General features: G+C 38.5%; 2 protein-coding genes across 2 annotated transcripts in view; one reads left to right on the forward strand and one right to left on the reverse strand.

The window, feature by feature from the left end:
* Positions 1-5,564: 5,564 nt before the first annotated feature.
* HHLA2 (HERV-H LTR-associating 2) lies at positions 5,565-17,523 on the forward strand. The gene is made up of 11 exons (XM_021692690.1): positions 5,565-5,628; positions 7,192-7,545; positions 8,488-8,751; positions 10,635-10,955; positions 12,756-12,795; positions 12,927-12,992; positions 14,101-14,211; positions 15,160-15,235; positions 16,399-16,476; positions 16,576-16,631; positions 17,442-17,523. The coding sequence occupies exons 1-11, from the start codon at positions 5,565-5,567 to the stop codon at positions 17,521-17,523; spliced, it is 1,512 nt and encodes a 503-aa protein (XP_021548365.1).
* Positions 17,524-19,741: 2,218 nt separating this feature from the next.
* The window catches only part of MYH15 (myosin heavy chain 15), a 148,873-nt gene continuing 147,593 nt past the window's right edge, over positions 19,742-21,021 (reverse strand). Inside the window, 1 exon segment of the mRNA XM_044919496.1 lies at positions 19,742-20,035. Coding sequence (XP_044775431.1) covers positions 19,742-20,035 — 294 coding nt within the window.

The raw sequence follows: 21,021 nt of genomic DNA on the forward strand, positions 1-21,021 counted from the left end.
AAACCAAAAAACAAAAAACAAAAAAAACACCACTCTGTCTGGCTATATTCTTTCTTGTATACAGCACTATTGAGGAGGATATTATATAACCTACCTTTTTGGCAGGAAGGAACATTTTGTGATAGGAGTCTAAAGTGGAAAATGGACCCTGGAGGCAAAGTAGTGCCCCTCCTCCTCATAGTCTTTGTCTCAGGCTCTGTGGGCGCTGCTTCCAGGGGATCGACCCCATGGGAGATGGGGATTTGTGGACTGTCTTCAGGAGGAAAGTGTGAAGAATTGTGGGAACAGGATGGGGCAGAAGAAGGAGCTAAGCAGGGATATGGCTTCAGGTAAAGTCTCAGCTTCATTCCCTGGGACGGGCTCTGGACCACAAAATGTTTCTTGACTTGAAGCTACCACCGACTGGGGTCAGGAGTAGAGAAGGAGTATAACTCCCAGAATCACAGCTTTCATCACCTAAGGGCAATCCTCTGAAAAAGGTGACAGTAGCTGAGCAATGTGTGCATGAAACCTGAACTAGTAAAACTGATCACAGGGGATCCGTGCAGGAGATTAATGGTCTGCTAATATACAAAATATCAGATAGTAAATGTGTGGTGTTTCTAAAATAGCTGCTTTTATTGGGCCCAATTTATGACCCTTCTTAGACTTTCTTGGCTTTACCTGTTTCCTGGGCCCTCAACTGGTTGGACAGCGAGGGCCCCTGCCCCAACACCGCTGCCCCATTTCTAAATGTCAGGCACTGACCCCACCTTCCCTGGGGAGGCCAACTTCAGCATGTCCACCATTTCACCCACCACAGTGTGAGCTGCAACGACCACAGTCCAGACATGGGTCTCCAGGGGAAACTCACAGAGGCGGTGGTTCCCCTGCCCTGTATTTCGAGACTCAGGATACCATACTGTGAGACATGACCTCTGGCTTCCTTCGTGGCTGTCCTCTATGGCGGAGGGGTCAGGTGCACAACTAGAAGGAACATGGGAGCTAAGTGTCACAGGGAAAACCTATAAATGGATTCCTTTGGTTCTTTTTCTCTGATGGATTTGTGGTTCTGTAGAAGATGCCTGGAGGTCTGAGCAAGTGGTTGTTTTCTGTTCTAAAGCTATGGCCAAGGCAACCACCACCTCGTATCTACTTTCCCTTCTTCCTTGTTTCACTTCCCCTTTTCCTTCATTCTTCCTGCTCTGCAGCTGCACCCCTAAACCTCCCCAAAAATGTATTAGTGTGTACCTTAACCCAGTTACAAAGACTTACTCTTCCATCCACAACAACAGCGAAATGAAAAACCAAACAGAGCCTGAAACAAAGACAGTACCCCTAGAGATTCAAAGTTTCAACCCAACGTATGAATCCTCAACTGGTGGACTGCCATTGTAAAACATCAGGGGAAATTTTTTTGAGTAAAGAGAGGGTGATCCTAAAATTGTTCTTTTGTTCTTTTTTTCTATCTTAACAATGTCAATCCTATTAAAATCTAAGTGGATGCTTAGGAGAAATCCCTATGATGCTACAAAGACTTTCCTTTTGTTATGACTTTCATGAATTGGCTCAGAGCCACGATCACTCTGGTGAGGCACTGAACTTCAAAACAATGCAGAGGAGAATGTACACCCTGGAAGCTGATTTTCCTGAAGGAACTCATAAAGGGAACTGGCGTGATGCAAGTGATGTGAAACATCCTTGGTTTTCAAAAACAAATTGACTTGCGATGTAGCTCCGGTCATATTTAGGCCAGCAGTTATGAGGCTAGGTCTAGTCTTGAGGGTTAGTGATGGGCAGGCTAGAGAGTCTGGCCTGAACACAAATGAAGCTTGTCATTATTGTCACAGTTAGTGTTGATGGCTGCAGTCAGTGTGGTCTGTAGCTGTCAAGATGGGTCCAGGGGTAGTTGTTCTGTTCTCCCTATTTTATGCTTGTAGAATGGCCTCAATTTTTCTCTTCTGATTAGTCTTAGCATCTGGATTTCTTTTTGCCATGTTCCATTACAGAGGCTGCTTCTCTGCTTTTCTCCCCCACATCTGGTGTCCAGCCAAAATGTACCAGAACAAGATGCTTCTAACATTTGAACCCTTTTGTAAGGGTGCTGATTGCAACTTGGGTAACTTCAGTTTAATTCAAGGTGGAAGATTTCTGCTGCTTTGGGGGAAGAAAATAAATGTCTAAAAATAAAACTTGGGCATAAAAATAGGGCCAAATACTCATTAACTGCCTCACTTAGCTGAATGCTGAAATTATTTCAACAGAGCTAAATCAAGCATTTGTGTAGAAGAGGTTGAGTATGTTTTTTTATTCATAGTACTTTATCTTAGATGATAAATGGGTTACTGTAATTTGTCATTTTATTCAAAAGACATGAATTAAGTAGTTCTCAAGGGCCTAATTTTCAGCTCATGCTGACCCTTGAATTGGAGCACTTGTGTTCACAAGCTTTTTTAGAATGTATGTTGTGGGTTTTTATGGAAGAGGCTGGAGGGGCAGGTAGGACCAGGAGCCAGAGTATGCAAGGCTTGGTAGGCTAGGGTTAAAAATTTGGGTCTGAATATGGTGGGAAGCCACTGGAAGGATTTCAGTAGGAGGATGTCATAGAATGATTTACATTTAAAAATATGACTCTTGGCTGCTGCATTGATAGTGGACTGTAAGCAGTAACCAGTCAGATATCTATTTTAGATATTTCAGGTAAGAGATGATAGTGGCTTTGGAAGAGACAGTAATGGTAGAGTTGGTGAATGCACAAATAATGGAGCTTTATCTAAGCCATTAACAAAAATGACTGGGAGTAATTCTGGGTAATTTTGTTGTCTTGTTTGGGGTAAGGCAGGGAGAAATGGTAAAGGGAATGAGGTAAAAATCAAGGGTTCATGTTGATTCTCTGATGCCTATAAGGCATCTAAGTGAACCAATCAGATGGACAATTGAATATATGACCTGGACTCAATAGATAAGTTTCAGAATCCTTCACATACAGAATGACATTCAGAGCCATGGAATAGAAGAACTCCCCTAGGGAGAGAGTCCAGAGAAAGTATAAGACTTGAGAACTTCCCTTATTTCCACATAAATAGGGCAAGCAGAGGGGGAACAGCAGTGAGGAAGAAAACACCAGGAGAACAAGTTGGGCTGGAAACAAGAGAAGAATCTTCCATGAGAGAGGTAAGGACCAATTATGTTGAATTCTGCTGTGAGATTGGATAAGATGAGGACAAATCATATCTATTGTTTTGGCAACGTGGAAGTTCTTGAAAACATTGACAGGGGCAGTTTATGACCTGTCACACAGTTAGAGGCCAGAGTGGATTGAGGGGAATTAGTAAAAGGAAAATGGGGGTGGCTCTTTGGACAATTCTTTCAAGAAGTTAATAGAGCTAAGACATAGGTAGACAGCTAATCAAGAGCCAGAGGAGAATATGGTGGGGCTTTTTCCATGTTCTTAAGATAGGACTTATTGGGGCATATATACTCAGGGGCTTGATCTAGTGGAGAGAGAGAAACTGATGATACGTTAGAGGAAGGGATATATTTGCAGGGATGAATTTCTTGAATGTAAAAAATATGGGAAGCAGGGCAAAAGTGAAAGGGTTGGCTTTCTGTAAGAGGAGAAGGGGAGACAGAAAGAATAGACACAGCTGTTAATGGGTTGGTTGAATTGGTAGTGGGGGTGAGGGAGTATCCATAATTGTCATTAATGAAGGCAAAGCATCAGCTGAAAGAGACATGGGGGAAAAGAAACATTGGAATTTTCAAGGAAAGGTAGCAAATATTGGAATCATTATAAATAATGAGAAAGTGAACCTATATATTAAGACCGTGGATATGGAATGCCCCAAAGTTACATTAAGCAAGGTGGATCTGAATTAATTATTGCTTGGAAAGAAAATGCTTTTTTTTGCTTGTTTGTTTTTTTTTAAGTAGCCTACAAAGGTAAAAGTGTTGTTAAATATTTACATATGTTCAAAAAAAAAAAAATATTTACATATGTTCATAGCAGAAAATGGGTTTAATGATTACTTGTAATCTTACTATTCAGAAATAATCATTGTGATACATCTTTTCATACATTATACATGCAAATACATCAATAAGAAAAAATATAAAGGTCTTATTTTCATAACTAATACTATTTTACAAGTTTTTGCTTTGCCATTTTATCTATTGCTCTGAGCTACTGGAGTGATAACTTTGTCATACTGCAAATGTATTCCCTGATTATTTGTATTTTAATATGTTCTTATTGCTTTTCCAATTTTTATGTAGACATATCTATTATAAAAAATGTATAGTCCTGGGCGCCTGGGTGGCTCAGTTGGTTAAGCAACTGCCTTCGGCTCAGGTCATGATCCTGGAGTCCCCGGATCGAGTCCCGCATCGGGCTCCCTGCTCCATGGGGAGTCTGCTTCTCCCTCTGACCCTCCCCCCTCTCATGTACTCTCTCATTCTCGCTCTCTCAAATAAAAATAAATAAATCTTAAAAAAAAAAAAAATGTATAGTCCTGTTAAAAAAGGCCCTCTTCTAAGGCCATACATACAATTATTTTCTTCTAGTATTTAAAAGATAAAGATGAAACTATAAATTATTCTATCAGGTTTAATTTTGCTGTGATGAAGGACACAGATGTATTTTTTAGAATAGTCTTAATTATTCTTAAATGTCATATCCTACAATAAATTTATGACACAACTTTTTAATAGTGAGGATCCCAAATTATTTCTTTAAAATTTTCTTTTAGAGGTATTTAAAACTAATTATATGCTATCCCTTAAAAAGAGTAAAAATTATCTATAATCCCATCACCAGAGAAAAGCAGTTATATTTTACTTACTTGGAATTATATTGTATGTATACAGTTTGCCATCTATATTTTCTTCTGTGTTTTAGTTTTTGAAACACTCATTGTGAATCATGATTTTAATGACTGATTTATGATTTGTACTATTATTATAATATGTGAGAATATATTTCCAGATTTTGTTTTGTTTTTGTGTGTGATTATAAATAACACCATAGTTAACATAATTGGTGTTAATATTTAACTGAATTTGTTTTTAGTATATTTACTATAAAAGCAATACATGTCCACTGTGGAAAGCTTTAAAAATAAAGACAGAAACTGTTATCCAGAGAACCACTATTGAATATATACCAAATCTTTATTCATTCAACAGCCATTTTTCAATACCTACTATATAGTAGACACTGCTTTAGATGTGAACTCTGCTCCACAGAGTTAACATCCTACTGTATATTTAGTCATATGTCATGTCTTTCTCTGATGTGCAGAAATGTGTGTGCTTTTAAAAAGAGACTATGCTACTTACAAGTTACATTGTATTCTGGTTTTTCTCCTATAACATTAAGAACTTCTTTCCATGCCATTGAACCATCTATTACAGTATCATCTTTAGTGGCTGCAGAAGAATGATTTGTGTGGATGTACTGTAGTTTATTTAACTGATCTCCTATAGTCAGACACTCTTTTCCAATTCCTGTTTGCATTTGAAATCCATACATAATATGCATATTTTGCTTGTCTTTGATAGTATAGCTAGTATGACCTCCACAAGACATGAAGGCACAGGCGGTGCTGTCCGTCATCCTCATTCTTGTACCATCTCTAAGTGGATTTCATGGTGAGTTCCTTTATAATACACCCAGGTGTTAGTTGTTTGTATCAGGAGCTAGGAACATGAGCACACAATGCAAGGTGGCGGTGTCCTCTGTAGCCATAGCATTGTGAACTTTTCTAAAAGATCACTTAATGAGAAACAGGAAAACAGACTGGAGGTCCTGCATGAAGATTAAAAATGACATTTTCTCCTGTCTACTCTAAGGCTTTTTCTAATCTGTCATCTGCTACCAGATATAAAATCACTAGAAAGACAAGTTTGATTGATTGGTGATTGATTTTTTTTTTTTCAAGTGTAAGCTTGGTACTTAACACTTAACAGAAAGCATTATCCACTTTGCTTGGTCCTGTGATGAGCATTTTTAATTATCTAAGGGAATATTAGAGGTGTTTAGTAGAGCAATTAGGGAGATTGACAAAAACGACTCCTTCCCCCCCCACCACCACCTTTCTGTGTCTTTCTCTCAGCATAATACTGCATCCCTATAGTTCTTTGTACAGAAATAAACTAAATCTCTCTGAGGGAGAGAAGTGGGACATAGCAGAGTGGAAAGAGCCCCAGAAGAGGACGCAGAGGGAAAAGACTGTGATAAGGCCACATAAGCACTCAATTCTCCCATCTTGGGTGGTCTTGGCCAAGGTCCAAAGGAGTTTACTCCATCATCTGTAAGATAAGACCCTTTCCGGTTCTAATATTCTAAAATCCATAGATAGGGTACATAATCTACTTAAAATGTTTTGGGAATTGGTCAAAGAAGCTGGATGTTGCCTTCAAGGATTATGAAATGGCTAAATATATTTTCTTTGCAAAAATCTTGATTGTGCTACATCAAAAACTAATGATGTATGGTGACTAGCATAACATAATAAAATAAAATTTAAAAAAATCTTGATTGTGATGAATCCATCTGCTTTTCAAAATTAATTTCTGAAGTTAATAGTAAAGTATATGTATAAATTATAAATATATATGTATGTGTATATATGTGTGTATATATCTCAGGATGATTGATACTTCCACATTTATATCCACAATAATATTCCTTTACTATATTTCAGTTGACTCGTAGGATATCCCGAGAGGTGTCCTCAAGCCAAAATAAATGAGTCACTTCACTTCCCGTTTTGGATTCCTCCTGCTCAGGTGTTCCCTTGCTTGCAGCTAATGTCTGCATATTTCTAACAGATTCCTGAATCAAGTATTGTCTTCTACATACTCCAAATATTTCCTAATGAAACCAAGTTAAATTTGTTCTAATCTTTTAGAGCCTGCTGAGTCTAGTTAACTGGATAAACTAATTTGTTATTGTTGTAGTAGATGTTAAAAGTGAATGTGTTCAGGAATAAAAATCAACAGGAGTCTTTTGTATGCATAATATACAATTTCAAAAACTCTACCACAAGCTTTGTGGCTTTTTTCTAGTAATCAGACTAGCCAGGGTTCTTGATGCTGTGGTCTGTTAGTGATCAGGCTGCTGACCCAGGATAGTTCTGCTAGATGGTGCTGATAGAGCCCTAAATAAATAACCCATCATTAATTCTCTTCATACCTGCTCTTGATTTTTAGATACATTCTTTTTAGCTTCCCCCGATCTTGTTACTACTGAGGAAGAGCAAATAGTCATTGGAAGACTTGGAGAAGATATAATTCTCCCTTGCTCATTTGAAAGTGAGCCTGAAGTCGTAATTCACTGGAAGAATCAAGATAACTATGTTTACTCATACTACAAAGACAGTGACTATTTGGAAAATCAAGATCGCAGATACACAAACAGGACATCCCTCTTCCATAGTGAAATTCACAATGGGAATGCCTCTTTATCTTTAAGAAGATTAAGCCTTCTGGATGAAGGAATTTATGTATGCTATGTGGGAACAACATCTAGAAAAATCATAAATAAAGTGGTACTAAAGGTGGGAGGTAAGCAAGCATGTAAGGTTTTATAAAACATAGCAATGATATCATTCCGTGTTTTTCTGAAATACCTTTTTCTTAATTGAATATGCTATGGGCTTCCTTCCAAGTCAATACATACAAATCTACCTCATTTTTTAAATGCATGGTATCTCATAGTATAGACATGCTATAATTGATACACCCATTCTTCCACTGGTAGATATTCAGGTATTTCCAATGATTTATACAACAAATGTTGTGCTGAGCATTCTTGTATTTAATAGTGGAAAATGATCAGAAAGAAAAGTATCAGAAAATTTTAATACATTATTTTGACCAACAGCAAAATAGTATCCATTTTCCCCTTAGTCTTAGCAGCACCTAATGTTATCAATCTTAATTTCTGCCCATATGATATTCTTTAAAATTGTTGAATTATTGGCTTAATTTGTTTAATTTTAATATATGCTTTCTGTCTGTATTAACTTTATAACTTATTTATGGGGGAGGGGCATTTTCTAGTGGGTTATTTTATACAGCACTTGTTTCTTCTTTTTCTGTCTCACTTAGCTGCTTCAGACTTTAACTCAGAAATCTAAAGATCATGTGTAAACAAAGAATCAAAAAGGTTCTGAGTTATTACCTGGAGAGTACAGAGTGTTTCATGAGCTCTAGTTTATATTGGTTGCTCAGCGAGGTCGTTAGATTTCTTTTTAGAACTCTTACTAGAGAATTAAGATTGCTAATTGCTAAGAATTCATGCATGCTTTTTTTTTTTTCACTTGTGATAACCACAGTATGTATCCTAAGTTTCTATAGTTTTTGTTTTTCCTTTAATAACTGCCAATTTTTGCTCATAAAGCTTAGCTTTTCATTTCATAGGTATTGAAATAATAAGTGTTGTGCACAGATGGCTTAAAAAGAAGCTAATGACAGTCCCTCATTGTCCTTCTTTCTCACTCCTAGCTTTTGTCACACCTCTGATGAAGTATGAAAAGAGGAACACAGACAGCTTCTTAATATGTAGTGTGTTAAGTTATCCTCATCCACTTATCACATGGAAAACTGACAATACATCCATCTCTGAAAGCAATATGGAAAAAATTGAATCTTCGGGTCATTTTTATGTTGACAGTCTGATAAATATTACAGGATCAAATTTATCTTATGAATGTGCTATTGAAAACTCATTACTGAAACAAACATGGACAGGGGGATGGGCAATGAAAGGTAGGTTCCATTGGGCTTTCTGTGTGCACGTGCTATGTCAGAGGTTGGAAGGAAATGAGGATTGATTTATAGGGAAAGAATGGAACACAAAAGAAAGAAAATGCATCCTCACCAGTGAGAAGACCAAGACTATAGTCCCAAGTCTAATATTTACTGACTCTGAGCACTAGCTCCTCACTGGCAAAATGGAAGTAATTCCTACCTGCTAGGTGTTTGAGTTGAAGGAAAACATGTGAAATGGAAAGTAGCAAATCTATTCATGAATATTATCATATTTCTCTGATTCATTTTCTAAATAGAATTTTCTACCTGAAGTGTACTTTAAAAGATGTGAGAAGAAAGCTTGCCTATTAGATCCACAATCTGTGATGCTTGCCAATCTTTCAACTAAACAAAAATTCATTAGTATTATTGCTTCTGTTTATTCTCTTTGCATAGTATTAGCCCATTAAACTTTATCAACAATTCTATCATAGCACGAGCAGTTTTTAATACTCATTTATTTGAACAAACTGAAATTTTGATCGATCTCTACATCACCTACTATTTAAGATTAAGAGGAAAAAATTAGTTTGACATCTTATCCAAACTTCACGGAAAAATGTTTTATATTTTAGAAGCAAAGAAAAATGTTTTAGTAAATCCCCATTATATGGAGAAAGTGGAGGTCAGCTATCCTTTTTGGCCTTCTTTTCCTGAGTTTCATATTCTCAAAGTGCTTGCCAAGAAGACCCTAAATTATGAGTGATTCTCTACCTTTACATAATCTCAGTGTCAAAGGCATGGTTGCCAATGTTCAGTTTTCCAGGTGGCAATGGAAACATGAGAAAGTATTGAAAATATTCATATTAAATTGTAGATATTTTCTATGGAAAATCATATTTTCTCATGTTTATTCAGAATTGAGTATCCAGAAGCATCCACGGTTCCTTAGGCTCAGTGCTATGTTGTCTTGTTGAGGATTTATTATATGCCAAGTTTGTTGCTCTCAGACTGTGAACTTAAGAATGTATACACTTGAGGTGCCTGAGTGGCTCAGTCGTTTAAGCGTCTGCTTTTGGCTCAGGTCATGATCCCAGGGTTGTGGGACTGAGTCCCTCATCAGGCTCCCTGCTCAATGGGAAGTCTGCTTCTCCCTCTCCCTCTGCCCCTCCCCTTTCTTGTGAGCTCTCTCTCTCTCTCTCTCTCTCGTTCTCTCATTCTCTCACTCTCTCCCTCTTGCTCTCACTCTCTCAAATAAAAATCTTAAAAAAAAAAAAAGAATGTGGATGCTTATTCATTTCTGGATCCACAGCGTCTAGTACAAACATGTAAAAATTAAACTAGGAAAATAGCATATAAAGGGAGCAATTAATTCTGTTCACTGTGGTTGGGTATAGACTATCCGAGAATATCCAGCAGAGTCCCTACTCTCATAGAGCTCAGTCCCGTGGAGGCTTACCTGTACACACTTGGAAATATACTTGTAATGTGCAGGAAAAGAGACTTTGTGCAGAAAGTGATTAAGAAGCAGTTGAGACAATAGAGACTACTAGAGAGTAGACAGAGTGGCAAGAGGAGGGTCCTGGGGAATACCAGCATTTGAGGGGTCAACAGAAGAAGAACATTGAGTTTGAAAGCCTGGTAACTGGTAGCAGCATTCTTGAGTACTCACTCTCAGGTGTAGGAGTTAGAAACCAGTAATGTCACCTCACTAGCTAGTCCAGGCGTAGACCTCCTTGAAGGTCTAAACTTAATCATGGGAAGTGTTAAAATGGTGGTGCTATGTCAGAGGTTGGAAGAAACGCATTTCCAAAGGTATTTCTCGAAGCATTGCTAAGTGTAACTTAGAAAATTCATTTGAAATTGTATTTTCATTGTTTCCTTTTCTATCCTGTTTTTAGATGACCTTCATAAAATGCAAAGTGAAAATTTTTCACTCTCATGTGAACTTAATAACAGTATTTTTTTACTGGATCAAGACTTCAAAGTCACTTGGTCCAAAGTAGAAAAAGAGACCTCCTCCACCCTGGCTTACTTTCTGAGCTCCTCACGAAATACAATTATCTATGGACCCCGAGTATCCTGGAACAAAGAACAAATAAACCAGACTGACTTTTCCTTGACTTTGAAGGATCTTATTCTTTCAGACAGTGGGGAATACTTATGCAATATTTCTTCAAGCAAATATACTTTCCTCACCATCCAAGCACTGCATGTAGTAGGTGAGTTACAAGTGGGGTTGGATAATTGGTTTGGGCTATAGCAGTAGAGATTATGAATATCAAACAGGGAAATTAGGTTGGCATTTAAAGAATAATTCTGATTAGTATTTCTGAAAACGTTATCTACAGGGATATTTTTGGTCAAGATGTAGTCAACTGCCTTCTTTCAAACACATAAGAGTCCTGCATTGAAAAAAAAAATTATTTCCATAAGATTTCCTTTTCATAGTTTCAAGGTTTCAGAAATGAAGGAGGAACCTACATGATTTGGTGACTCTATAGCCTAAGCATCCTCAATTCCTGTTTACTGCTATGCCTAACACATGCTTTAGGGTCTGGGGAGTTGAGGCTTCAGGCACAGTAAGAAGTTAGAATTGGGGGCGCCTGGGTGGCTCAGTTGGTTAAGCGACTGCCTTCGGCTCAGGTCATGATCCTGGAGTCCCTGGATCGAGTCCCGCCTCGGGCTCCCTGCTCGGCAGGGAGTCTGCTGCTCCCTCTGACCCTCCCCCCTCTCATGTGCTCTCTCTCATTCTCTCTCTCTCAAAATAAATAAATAAAATCTTTAAAAAAAAAAAAAGAAGTTAGAATTGGGACTCTGGTAGATGCTAGGGAAGCATGGTCTGTGAACTTGGTGGAAACAGTCACCAACGGACATTGGAAGCACTAAGTGTACACTGATTCAGCTCATTTTTTACCTCTAGTGATAGCTAACGGCCAAAACTCTTTAAAATATTTCTAGTTCACTCTCTATAGAGTCATGGCACATGTACCCATGAAGCTGATTTTCTAGGTGGGCTGGTTGATCCCCTTACCCTTAAGCTATCAATTGGATATCATGGGACATAGTGGCAGCTCTCTATTAAAGATATTTGAGTCAGTAAAACATATATTTTAAAAACATTTCTATTATTTTAGTTGTGAAAATTAGGAATAACAGATCTGGAGGTTCAGTGATTTTATGTAGTGAGATTTAGAGATAAGAACACAGAGTTGCCCTTAGGTCAAGTGGTCTTTGAATAGAAGCTTCTAGACACTGAGGGATGATACTCCCTTTGTGCACAGCTGTCATTTTGAGAGTGCTGAAAACGGGCGCAATTGAAGCTCCTATTTTTCTCCCAAATAAGAATGTTAGTTTCATGTAAAATATAGATAAGCTTACATTCTATTTTTCAAATTTTGCCTCATGTTGGATTCATTTTGGAATGTAGAAAAAAAAAAAAAGACAGGAAGATATGGTTCTGAAGACCACGTATGACCCATCTTTCTAACCAGAGATTTAATTTTTAGTTTACACAAAGCAAAGCATCAGGACTATTCTATCTCTGACAAAAGAAGCTTTTCAGAACCTCCCATTCCCAAGTAAACCCTAGCCTGTTGCGACTGGAGGAGGGTCTGCCCATACTCTCCCCCCAGAAAGAGGTGTGTAGCAGGAGCAGCAGAAAGAGGGCAGGGCAGCAAAGAGGGTAAGCACTGCTAGTATCCTAGATAATCACTCTCTTATTTATTTATTTATTTATTTATAATATGTTATGTTAATCACCATACATTATATCATTAGTTTTGTTGTAGTGTTCCATGATCCATTGTTTGCGTATAACACCCAGTGCTCCATGCAGTACGTGCCCTCTTTAATACCCATCACCAGGCTAACCCCCCCTCCCTCCTCCCCTCTAGAAACCTCAGTTTGTTTCTCAGAGTCCATAGTCTCTCATGGTTTGTCTCCCCCTTCGATAATCACTCTTTCAAAGAAATTTGGTTTTCTCTTCTGAATCACAATTTTCTACTTGTTATCTTACTCAGGAGATACTACAGCATTTGAAAATGAAGCCCAGATTGGGGGGTAAAGGGAGTTATGATTCCTAGAGTCTAGATCTACTTAATAAAGGTTGCATGGAATTGAATGGAATTGAATAATTCTTGCTAAATTTTGCTGCTGAATCACTATGTGATGTTGAGCAAATCTCTTTACAGTGGAGGAAGTGAGGGTGACAAAGTAAGAAAATGCTATACCTTGCAGGACTTTCTTCAGGAGGAAAAGTATGCATGTTTTTTTTTTTTCTTTTTAAGATTTTATTTATTTGTCAGAGAACGAGCACAAGCAGGGGGAACGGCAGGTAGAGGAGGAAGAGGGAGAAATAGACTCCCTGCTGAACAAGGAGCCTGATGCTGGGAGTTGATCCCAGGACCCTAGGATCATGACCTAAGCCAAAGGCAGAGGCTTAACCAACTGAGCCACCCAGGGGTCCCGGAAAACTATGTGTATGAAAACACTTTCGAAAGTCAACATTTCTACTTAATTGCTCACTCTTTATATGGGTATACAATTTCAGAATGACACAAATATGTGTAGAGATTAATGTTTTAGTGGTTGCAGAACATTATTTTATTAATAAAGAGTATGTTCATAAAAATGGACATCTGTTATATTAAAAAAAAATAGCTATAAACACTTTTTCACCTTGAATTGGCCTGTGTGCTCCAATGCTTGCCCCTACTCTGTGGCAGAATGTAGATCACAAGATTAGCAGATTCTGACTTGAGTAATTCAAAGTCTCCAAGTTTCTGCCTTCTGGGGTCCTACTTCCTTTAATCCTAATTACAACAATTATAGTTCCAACAAAGATGCTGGAAAAACCCCGGTTCCTCCAGTGATTCTGAGGAACATCAAGCACTCTATTATCCTGGTGTTTGCCTGTCACCTCTCACTCAAGGCGCTGACTTCTCTACTCCACTGATCGCCTCTGCACTTACCCTGTTCCTCTTTGCCCCTGTCTTCTCCAAACTAGGGGTACACTCCGCTCTCTCTTCATCCTCCAAGGAGAATGCTGGGCTGAGGTTATTCTGTAGTCCTAATTATTCCTTTGTAACTGTGTGTTAACTCTTTACAATATAAAACAAGAGAAACTCACAATGCATAATAGACTCATTGCTTCTCAAGTTTGCAACCTTTTATTTCCCCCAATACCCACCCCCTACCAAGCCCCAAATTGGTTAATATTCCAGCTTATGTAGATTTTCCACAGTAGAGACATTGAGACTGGGAGGTATTTATGCTCATAAATGCAGAAATAACTATAGTTTTAAAATCATAAATGTGTTCTTCGGTAATTTTTCTTCCAGCTTATAGACTTTTTATTTTATTTAGAACAGAGTCAAAGCAGAACCACGTGGATAATTATTCCATCTTTGGTGATTTTGGGTTTCCTGGCAATTTGCATATTCTGTATATTAAAAAGATACAAGTGTTCCAGGAGAGGTAGGTATCTCATGGAGAATATGAGCTCTGTCCCTGGGTGTTCAGGTAGAGGTGTATCAAGGATGACCTGCAGCTAACCCTACACGACTGTTGGGCATGTAAACAGGTCTGAATTTTCTGGACAGTCATTTGTAAAATTTATCAGAAATCCTTTAAAATGCTCCCACATTTCCAGCTAACTATACTTCTAACAAATGTATCCTGAATTAAATGTTCAAAGATGTAACAAGCCATATACAAGCACATACACTGCAGCACACTGAAAAAATTTAAATCTAGCACTAAAATAATACACAGAATTACCAAAATTATCTCATACTGAAAAATAGCTCAAAAGAAATAAGCCCAAACTTTAAAAATGGGTGCCTTTGGAAAGAGTTTGTCCCTATGTCTAGACTTGCTTTAGTCCCTGCCCTCTCTTCTCTTTCTTTGAGCTTTGTCTATGCTGCTACTGCTTTGTCTTTTATGGGCCAATTTATTTTAATCCTTGTCGCATTTTTAAAACACTTTTTCTAGATTTTCTGCAACAAACTTGGGTTACTTACAGGTAATTTAAAATGATACATTAAGCTGCTATGGTCACAGGACTTCTTAGAAGACTTGACTTGTACTGACAGAATTAAATCTAGGAAAAACTTAGATGTATTTATTTCCACATTTTATAGACCAGGAAACTGGAATCCAAGAAGTTAGGTGCATGAAACAGACTTATGTATACTACTTAAGGTGACCCAGCTGCTGTCTCTTATTCCATAATCTGAGAAACCTAACAGTCCTGGGAGGTTGAGATAGATCCTATGTCCCTTCCTCTGACTGATAATCACCTTTTGCCCCTGACGAAGTTAGGGGATTTGGTCATAGCAGACAACTTTATTGAAAGTAAGATATTAAGCGTGACAATGAGCAAGAGTTTCACCAGTTTTACCCTGTGATTGTTTATACTAATAGGCAGGCTAGTCTTGCTTATTACTGGTTGCTCCTGTCCCTTAGCTGGCCAGAAGTAGAAAAATATGGGAAATCACAGGCAAGTCTAGTTTGTCCCCTAAAAGCAACCTCTGACCTCATATAATGATGCTTGTGACTAGATTCGGGTTCAAAAATTATAGGACAGAGGGGCCCTACATACTGCTCCAGAATGACAGTTTAATTTCTATATTAGAAGTGTGCAAAAGTGAAGTCCCAACAGAAAACGCCTGGCACACTCACAACTGTACAAGGGGGAGCACAGAAGATAGTTCATTTCCCCAGAGCTGGGAGCAGCTGATTTGCTAGCAAATCTAAACAAATCTAAACTGGAAGGGACAAGGAGAGGGTGCAGTTCTCAAAACCCAGGAGGAGAGAGTCATGTAAAATCAAATGCCTTGTAGGGAGAGTGACTTTTACTTGAAGGACATAGCCAGACCACAGCGACCTTACAAAGAAGGAGCTGGAAGAATAAATATGTGATTTGGCCCTTCCCTCTCCCTGCTCTCCACTCCAACTGGAAGTCAGGGGGAAGACACAGCCTGTAGAAGGAATCCGTCCAGGTCAGCTTCCCAGGGCAGACAGCAGGCTGGGTTCTGATTCTGGAGGGTCAGTCAGGAGCTATCAGCAAAAACAATGTCAGGGTATTGGCTACTTAAACAACCAATGTTCTATAGCTCTGTAGTTAGATAGGCTGAAAATATATTTCAAGCTGTTACACTAAAGGCCCCCAACCATTGCCTACCTCCAGGTCCTTGGTTGTAGTTCCATATGACCATGGTATGTGTTTTCTTTTTTAATTTCCTTTTTTTTAAATTTTATTTTATTCTGTTAGTCACCATACATTACATCATTAGTTTTTGATGTAGTGTTCCATGATTCATTGCTTGCGTGTAACACCCAGTGCTCCATTCAATACGTGCCCTCTTTAATTCCCTTTTCTAGAACTGTTTTAAAATGCCCTTAGTCTAGGATAAGTATAAATTATCCTAGATTTTAGCAAGGCACAAAAGGAAGGCCTTCCTTGGAAAACAGCATCGTACCCCTTTTTCATTTGCCATTGATGGGCTTAATCACCACCTCCTTGGCTGTTATCTTCCATTGTTAACAGTATGACTCAAGCCAACTACCCTAAAGAGCCAGGAATTCCTGGCCTGGTTGGACAGCTTTTATCCCTTCTTTGGTACACCTGAATCAGCCATAAGAATTTATTGTTATTTGTAGCTGATGAGGTATTTCTACACTGACTGCATTTTTAAGGCTGTTTGTTGGAAGAAAGATATGAAATGGGGAGTAACTGAGGTGAGTCTAATAACATAATTGTACTGAGGTACGAATAAAAGATTTTGAGTGTTTGCAAAAAGATTTTTTTCTAAGTTTCTCTTTTTTTTTTCCCTATAGAAAGGTCTTCTGTCTATACTGAGAGGGCCAACATGGCTAATGCAGAAGAGAGCAAGGTAAAGCTTTTCCTTTATCAAACCATCTATAGCATAAGAATGCTACTATGAAAAAGTAATCAATTCACATATCATCATGCAAGACTTTGACATAGGGAAAAAAAATGGTGAGAGAGATCACAGGGTAACAGAACAGGAAAAAAAATACAATTAGGGCTTTTTCCAATGTCTATAATTAAATAGGCTCTACTTAAATAAGCGGCTGCTCTTCTCATTTCCTATTGTTACTTATGAAGAAGATCTCCAGAGGCACTATGCATATGATGGTGCACCAATGTACTTGTTCTTCCAATGGAAGCATGGGACTGTATAGAAGTAGAAAGAAATACAAAGTGAGAAAAGCAGATTACAGTTTCTGCCCAGATTCACATGGCTGGCCTTCCATACTTTTCCAACCACTTCTAGGCTCCTTGGGGACTGATAATTCACTTACAAATTATAGTTTGATTGCAAATTCAGTTGTTTATTTATTTTTTTTTTTTTCAAATTCAGTTGTTTAAAATGGAGTTAAACTTTTTTGCTACACACCTTTTATTATGAGTTCCATTAATCAGAATATAAAAGCAAAGAATGGGGTAAACATGTTTTTTCTACTGGTTAAAAACTCAGGAACTAATCTAAATGGGAGATTAAAATCATAACTACTTATAACTGTCTCATGGATTTCTGATTATAAATGCAAACAATAGCTCTAAAGCTCCTCACTCCCAAAAACCAAAACAAAACACTATCATCATTAAATGCTTAAGATAAAAATGGTTATTCTGACATGAACCACAGCCATTTTAAGTCCATTTTTCTTGGTTCTAGGCTCTTTCAGAACACCCAGCTAGTACAGGAAATTAAGACAGGACTGTGTCAACACATGAAGAGCATCCTTAATATCCAGTGACTTCACTTCCCCTTTCTTCACTGCAAGTGTAGAAGTGGCTTGTCATGGCCTAATAATTCTACCATTGGAAAGACTTGAAACCATTATCTTTCCCACTATCACATTTATTCTTCAAGTCCTAACCATCACTCTCTGACTCCCTACCTGCATCAAGATTATGAATGCCTGGATGCCAATTCAAGCTTAGAAAAGAACTGTCTCATACAGTGACATTCCTGCTGCAGTCCGGGAGGCCACACTGAGATTCCCACCAAGATCTTGGAAGAAATGTATCACTAAGTGCTGATTCAAAATCTGATCAACTAATGATGAGTGAGAGAGCACCTAGAAGCAGAAATCACCTTAGTGAAAAGGTGAAAAACCAGGGCAATTGATATACTAAGGTATCGTACTCCAGCTTTATATGAATAGTTAATAATTAACTAGATTTAATATGGTGAGTCTTAGGGACTCCAAAGTGTAAAAATGTCAGTATCTCCAAGATTGCCTAGAGCAAAGGGCCCTATCAACTCACGAACTGACATCTCTGGGGGTTGGGTTATACCTTCCAACACCAGGTTTGCATAGCTGAGTGACATTAGCTATGAAGATAATTTGATTCACTCTTCTGACTCGGTTATCATATTGTTAATCAGCCTAATAATAAATTTAGATTTCCACATAAATTTTTACACAGAGAGAGAATGGATAGCCCAGCTGACTTGATGATCTCTTCCCTTTATTTTAATCAATTTATAAGAAAGTCTAACCAGGACTTTAGTGAGTTAAGTTTTGACCCTATAGTTTATAGGAGAAAACCAACCCTGAATTGTGTATTCATGCTACCTGGTCTGATTTTCTCTAAGTATTTGCTACAATGTTGTGACAGGCATTCATCATAAACTGTAAAGTATTAACATCATTATAAAGAAAAACTTTAATTGTGAGGAGAAAATGCTCAGAACTGCTATACTCTTCTTACAAAACGGAAAGACCAAAGTCAACAAATTGAGGGTGGTAGACAAGAATGAACCTGGGTCCTTCAATGCTATTGAGCCTCTGAATTAATCATAGAGCCACCTGTATGAGTCAAGGTTGGGGTCAGAGAGGCAGAGTGCTGGGAATGACAGAGAATAGGGACTTATTATATGGAATCAACATTATATAATTCTGGGCACTCGTGAAGAAGTCTGTGTCAGGCTGTCCCCTCTGCATCTGGGGCTGGGCCTGAAGTAGCCGGAAGTCAGCTGTGCCAGTGGTCAGGAAGGAGAGCTGGATATGGAGTGAGGATGAAAAATGAACAGTTGCTCCTTCACTTCTCCCTCTCAAACCTGGTGAAAATTTCTCTTGTGACCAACTCTAATCCAGAACCACACCGAGAAAGGAAATCCAGGAAATGTTCCTTCTGCTTAGCACAATATAAAGCCAGCATCCCACCTATCACTCAGCTCTCTTGTGTGAGAAACTGCACCAACATGTAGCCTACCTAGGTATAGATTGGGAGGATTTAATCTAGAAATTATTTTTTTTAAGATTTTATTTATTTGACACAGAGAGAGAGACAGAGAGGGAACACAAGCAGGGGGAGCGGGAGAGGGAGAAGCAGGCTTCCCGCGGAGCAGGGAGCCCGATGTGATGCGGGGCTCAATCCCAGGACCCTGGGATCATGACCTGAGCAGAAGGCAGTCACTTAATGACTGAGCCACCCAGGTGCCCCTAATCTACAAAATCTAAGTGCCTTTGACTGTATGTACATCACAGTGCTAAGAGGAAAGTTTATCAACCCCTACCATTAGTGGCTAAAAACAGAGTCATGAATTATGTTACTATGTTATAAGTAAACTTCATTAACTTTACTTATAACAATTTACCAACATACCCCAGGCCTCATGGCCTGTCTTCCATAAATATTACTTATTAAGAGGCAATATGGACAAAAGAACAGGTATTCATTTTTTTAACTTCAGAATTAAAACGATTCTTATTTAATCTTCTATGTAAGATGTTTACTTGTATTTGAGGATCTGAAAAATCCCCATTAACCTTGGAAGCAGAGACTCTATTACATTTTCTAATCACCTTGTTTAAACTGCTTTCCATACCACATAAACATTTTTTTAAATGCTTGTTTCAAAAGCAACATGTTTTTAAATGCAACATGGTTTTTTTTAATGCTTGTTTCTAATGCAACTTAAGTTTTCAGCCATTAAATGGTACCATCCTTGTACTTGTCCAGCCCCTATCCTTCATAAGCAAAGAACTTCTTATTCTTCATGAGCCTGAAAAACAGAGTATGAGTGTGCTCGGTGAGATTCCTGTGACTTTCATCAGCGGCACACACACCCAGAACGAAGCCCAGTCCTTTCCAGAGTAAGCAGGCCTTAGCCAACTCCTCATTAGCTTTGAAGGGATGCAGGGAATTGAGGCAATTATGTACATTACAGAAAGCAGATACAGGTAATTCATCTGAAGGACATGCTTGGGCACTCTCAATTTTCTGCCCGCCTAGGCTTGTCGGGGAAGGCAGCGCCCTCTACAAAAGACCCCACAAGGGAAAGACTGTGGCCACATCACCAACTGGTTCCACAGTCCAGACAGACACCCAATTCTTTCAGAAAACCTTTTGTCTTGGTTTATGACAGTTGAGAGATTTTTCAGGCTTTCCTTCTGAGAATGGGAAACAATTAGTCATTGCACTGCCAAGGATGGTTTTCCTAGTCATCTCGGGCCTCTCAGAAGCAATTTCTGCTTCACTCATTTTATTCTTTGTTGGAAATAACTGTGACAAAGTCGAATACATTACATATGTTTTGCAGCCCTTTCGACCTCCTCCAGCTGAGTGCAAGCGTAACACATGGGAGGCATTTCCCTAAACAAAACCATTATATGGAGTTGATGGGCAGGCCCTGCCTCTAAGACCCCAAATCCAATGCCATGACCCTTCTCAAATTGAGGGCAGAGTTCAAACCACTTAACTGGACCTCTGCTCATAGGCCTTATCCCTGAGACAATCTTCAGGCAGCGACAAGAAATCTCTGGAGTGTGCCAATGACTCATGCTTCTCATATTTAGATCTAAATATATTCGATATAACCAACTTTTAGATTCACCTTCAAAAGAGATTATTTTGACCTCCTTCCAGGTAGTATGTACTATGGACAACCCTATCTGCTTATCTTGCAGAGTTATTAGTAGCTCATTTATGATAAGAAGACCAGGTATGTACCAAGTTTTTAAAAATGAAATGGTACCTATCTGTGCTAGGCACCGTGCTTTATAGGCATTCCATAAAAGGCAGCGAATGGCGCATTATCCAATGCCCTTTAATTCATTTCTCCTAAAGCCAGACCTCATTAAAAAACCCTGTGTTTGTGGGAAATCTCAGTAAGAAAGCTGGGGCTTCCTATTTTGTATAACCCCCAAGTTCATATGTTGAAATCTCAATCTCCACAGTGATGGCGTAAGGAGGTGGGGCCTTTAAGTCATGAGGATGGAGCTCTTGTGCATAGGATTAGTGCC

This window comes from Neomonachus schauinslandi, chromosome 1, assembly GCF_002201575.2.
Source record: "Neomonachus schauinslandi chromosome 1, ASM220157v2, whole genome shotgun sequence".
Classification (NCBI taxonomy): Eukaryota; Metazoa; Chordata; class Mammalia; order Carnivora; family Phocidae; genus Neomonachus; species Neomonachus schauinslandi.

Bases quoted from the DNA above. Each gene is read 5' to 3' on its own strand.
- HHLA2 (XM_021692690.1), top strand. From the start codon at position 5,565: ATGAAGGCACAGGCGGTGCTGTCCGTCATCCTCATTCTTGTACCATCT. The intron at 5,629-7,191 runs GTGAGTTCCTTT...CTTGATTTTTAG, and splicing joins ATCTCTAAGTGGATTTCATG to ATACATTCTTTTTAGCTTCC. The intron at 14,212-15,159 runs GTAGGTATCTCA...TTATACTAATAG, and splicing joins ATACAAGTGTTCCAGGAGAG to GCAGGCTAGTCTTGCTTATT.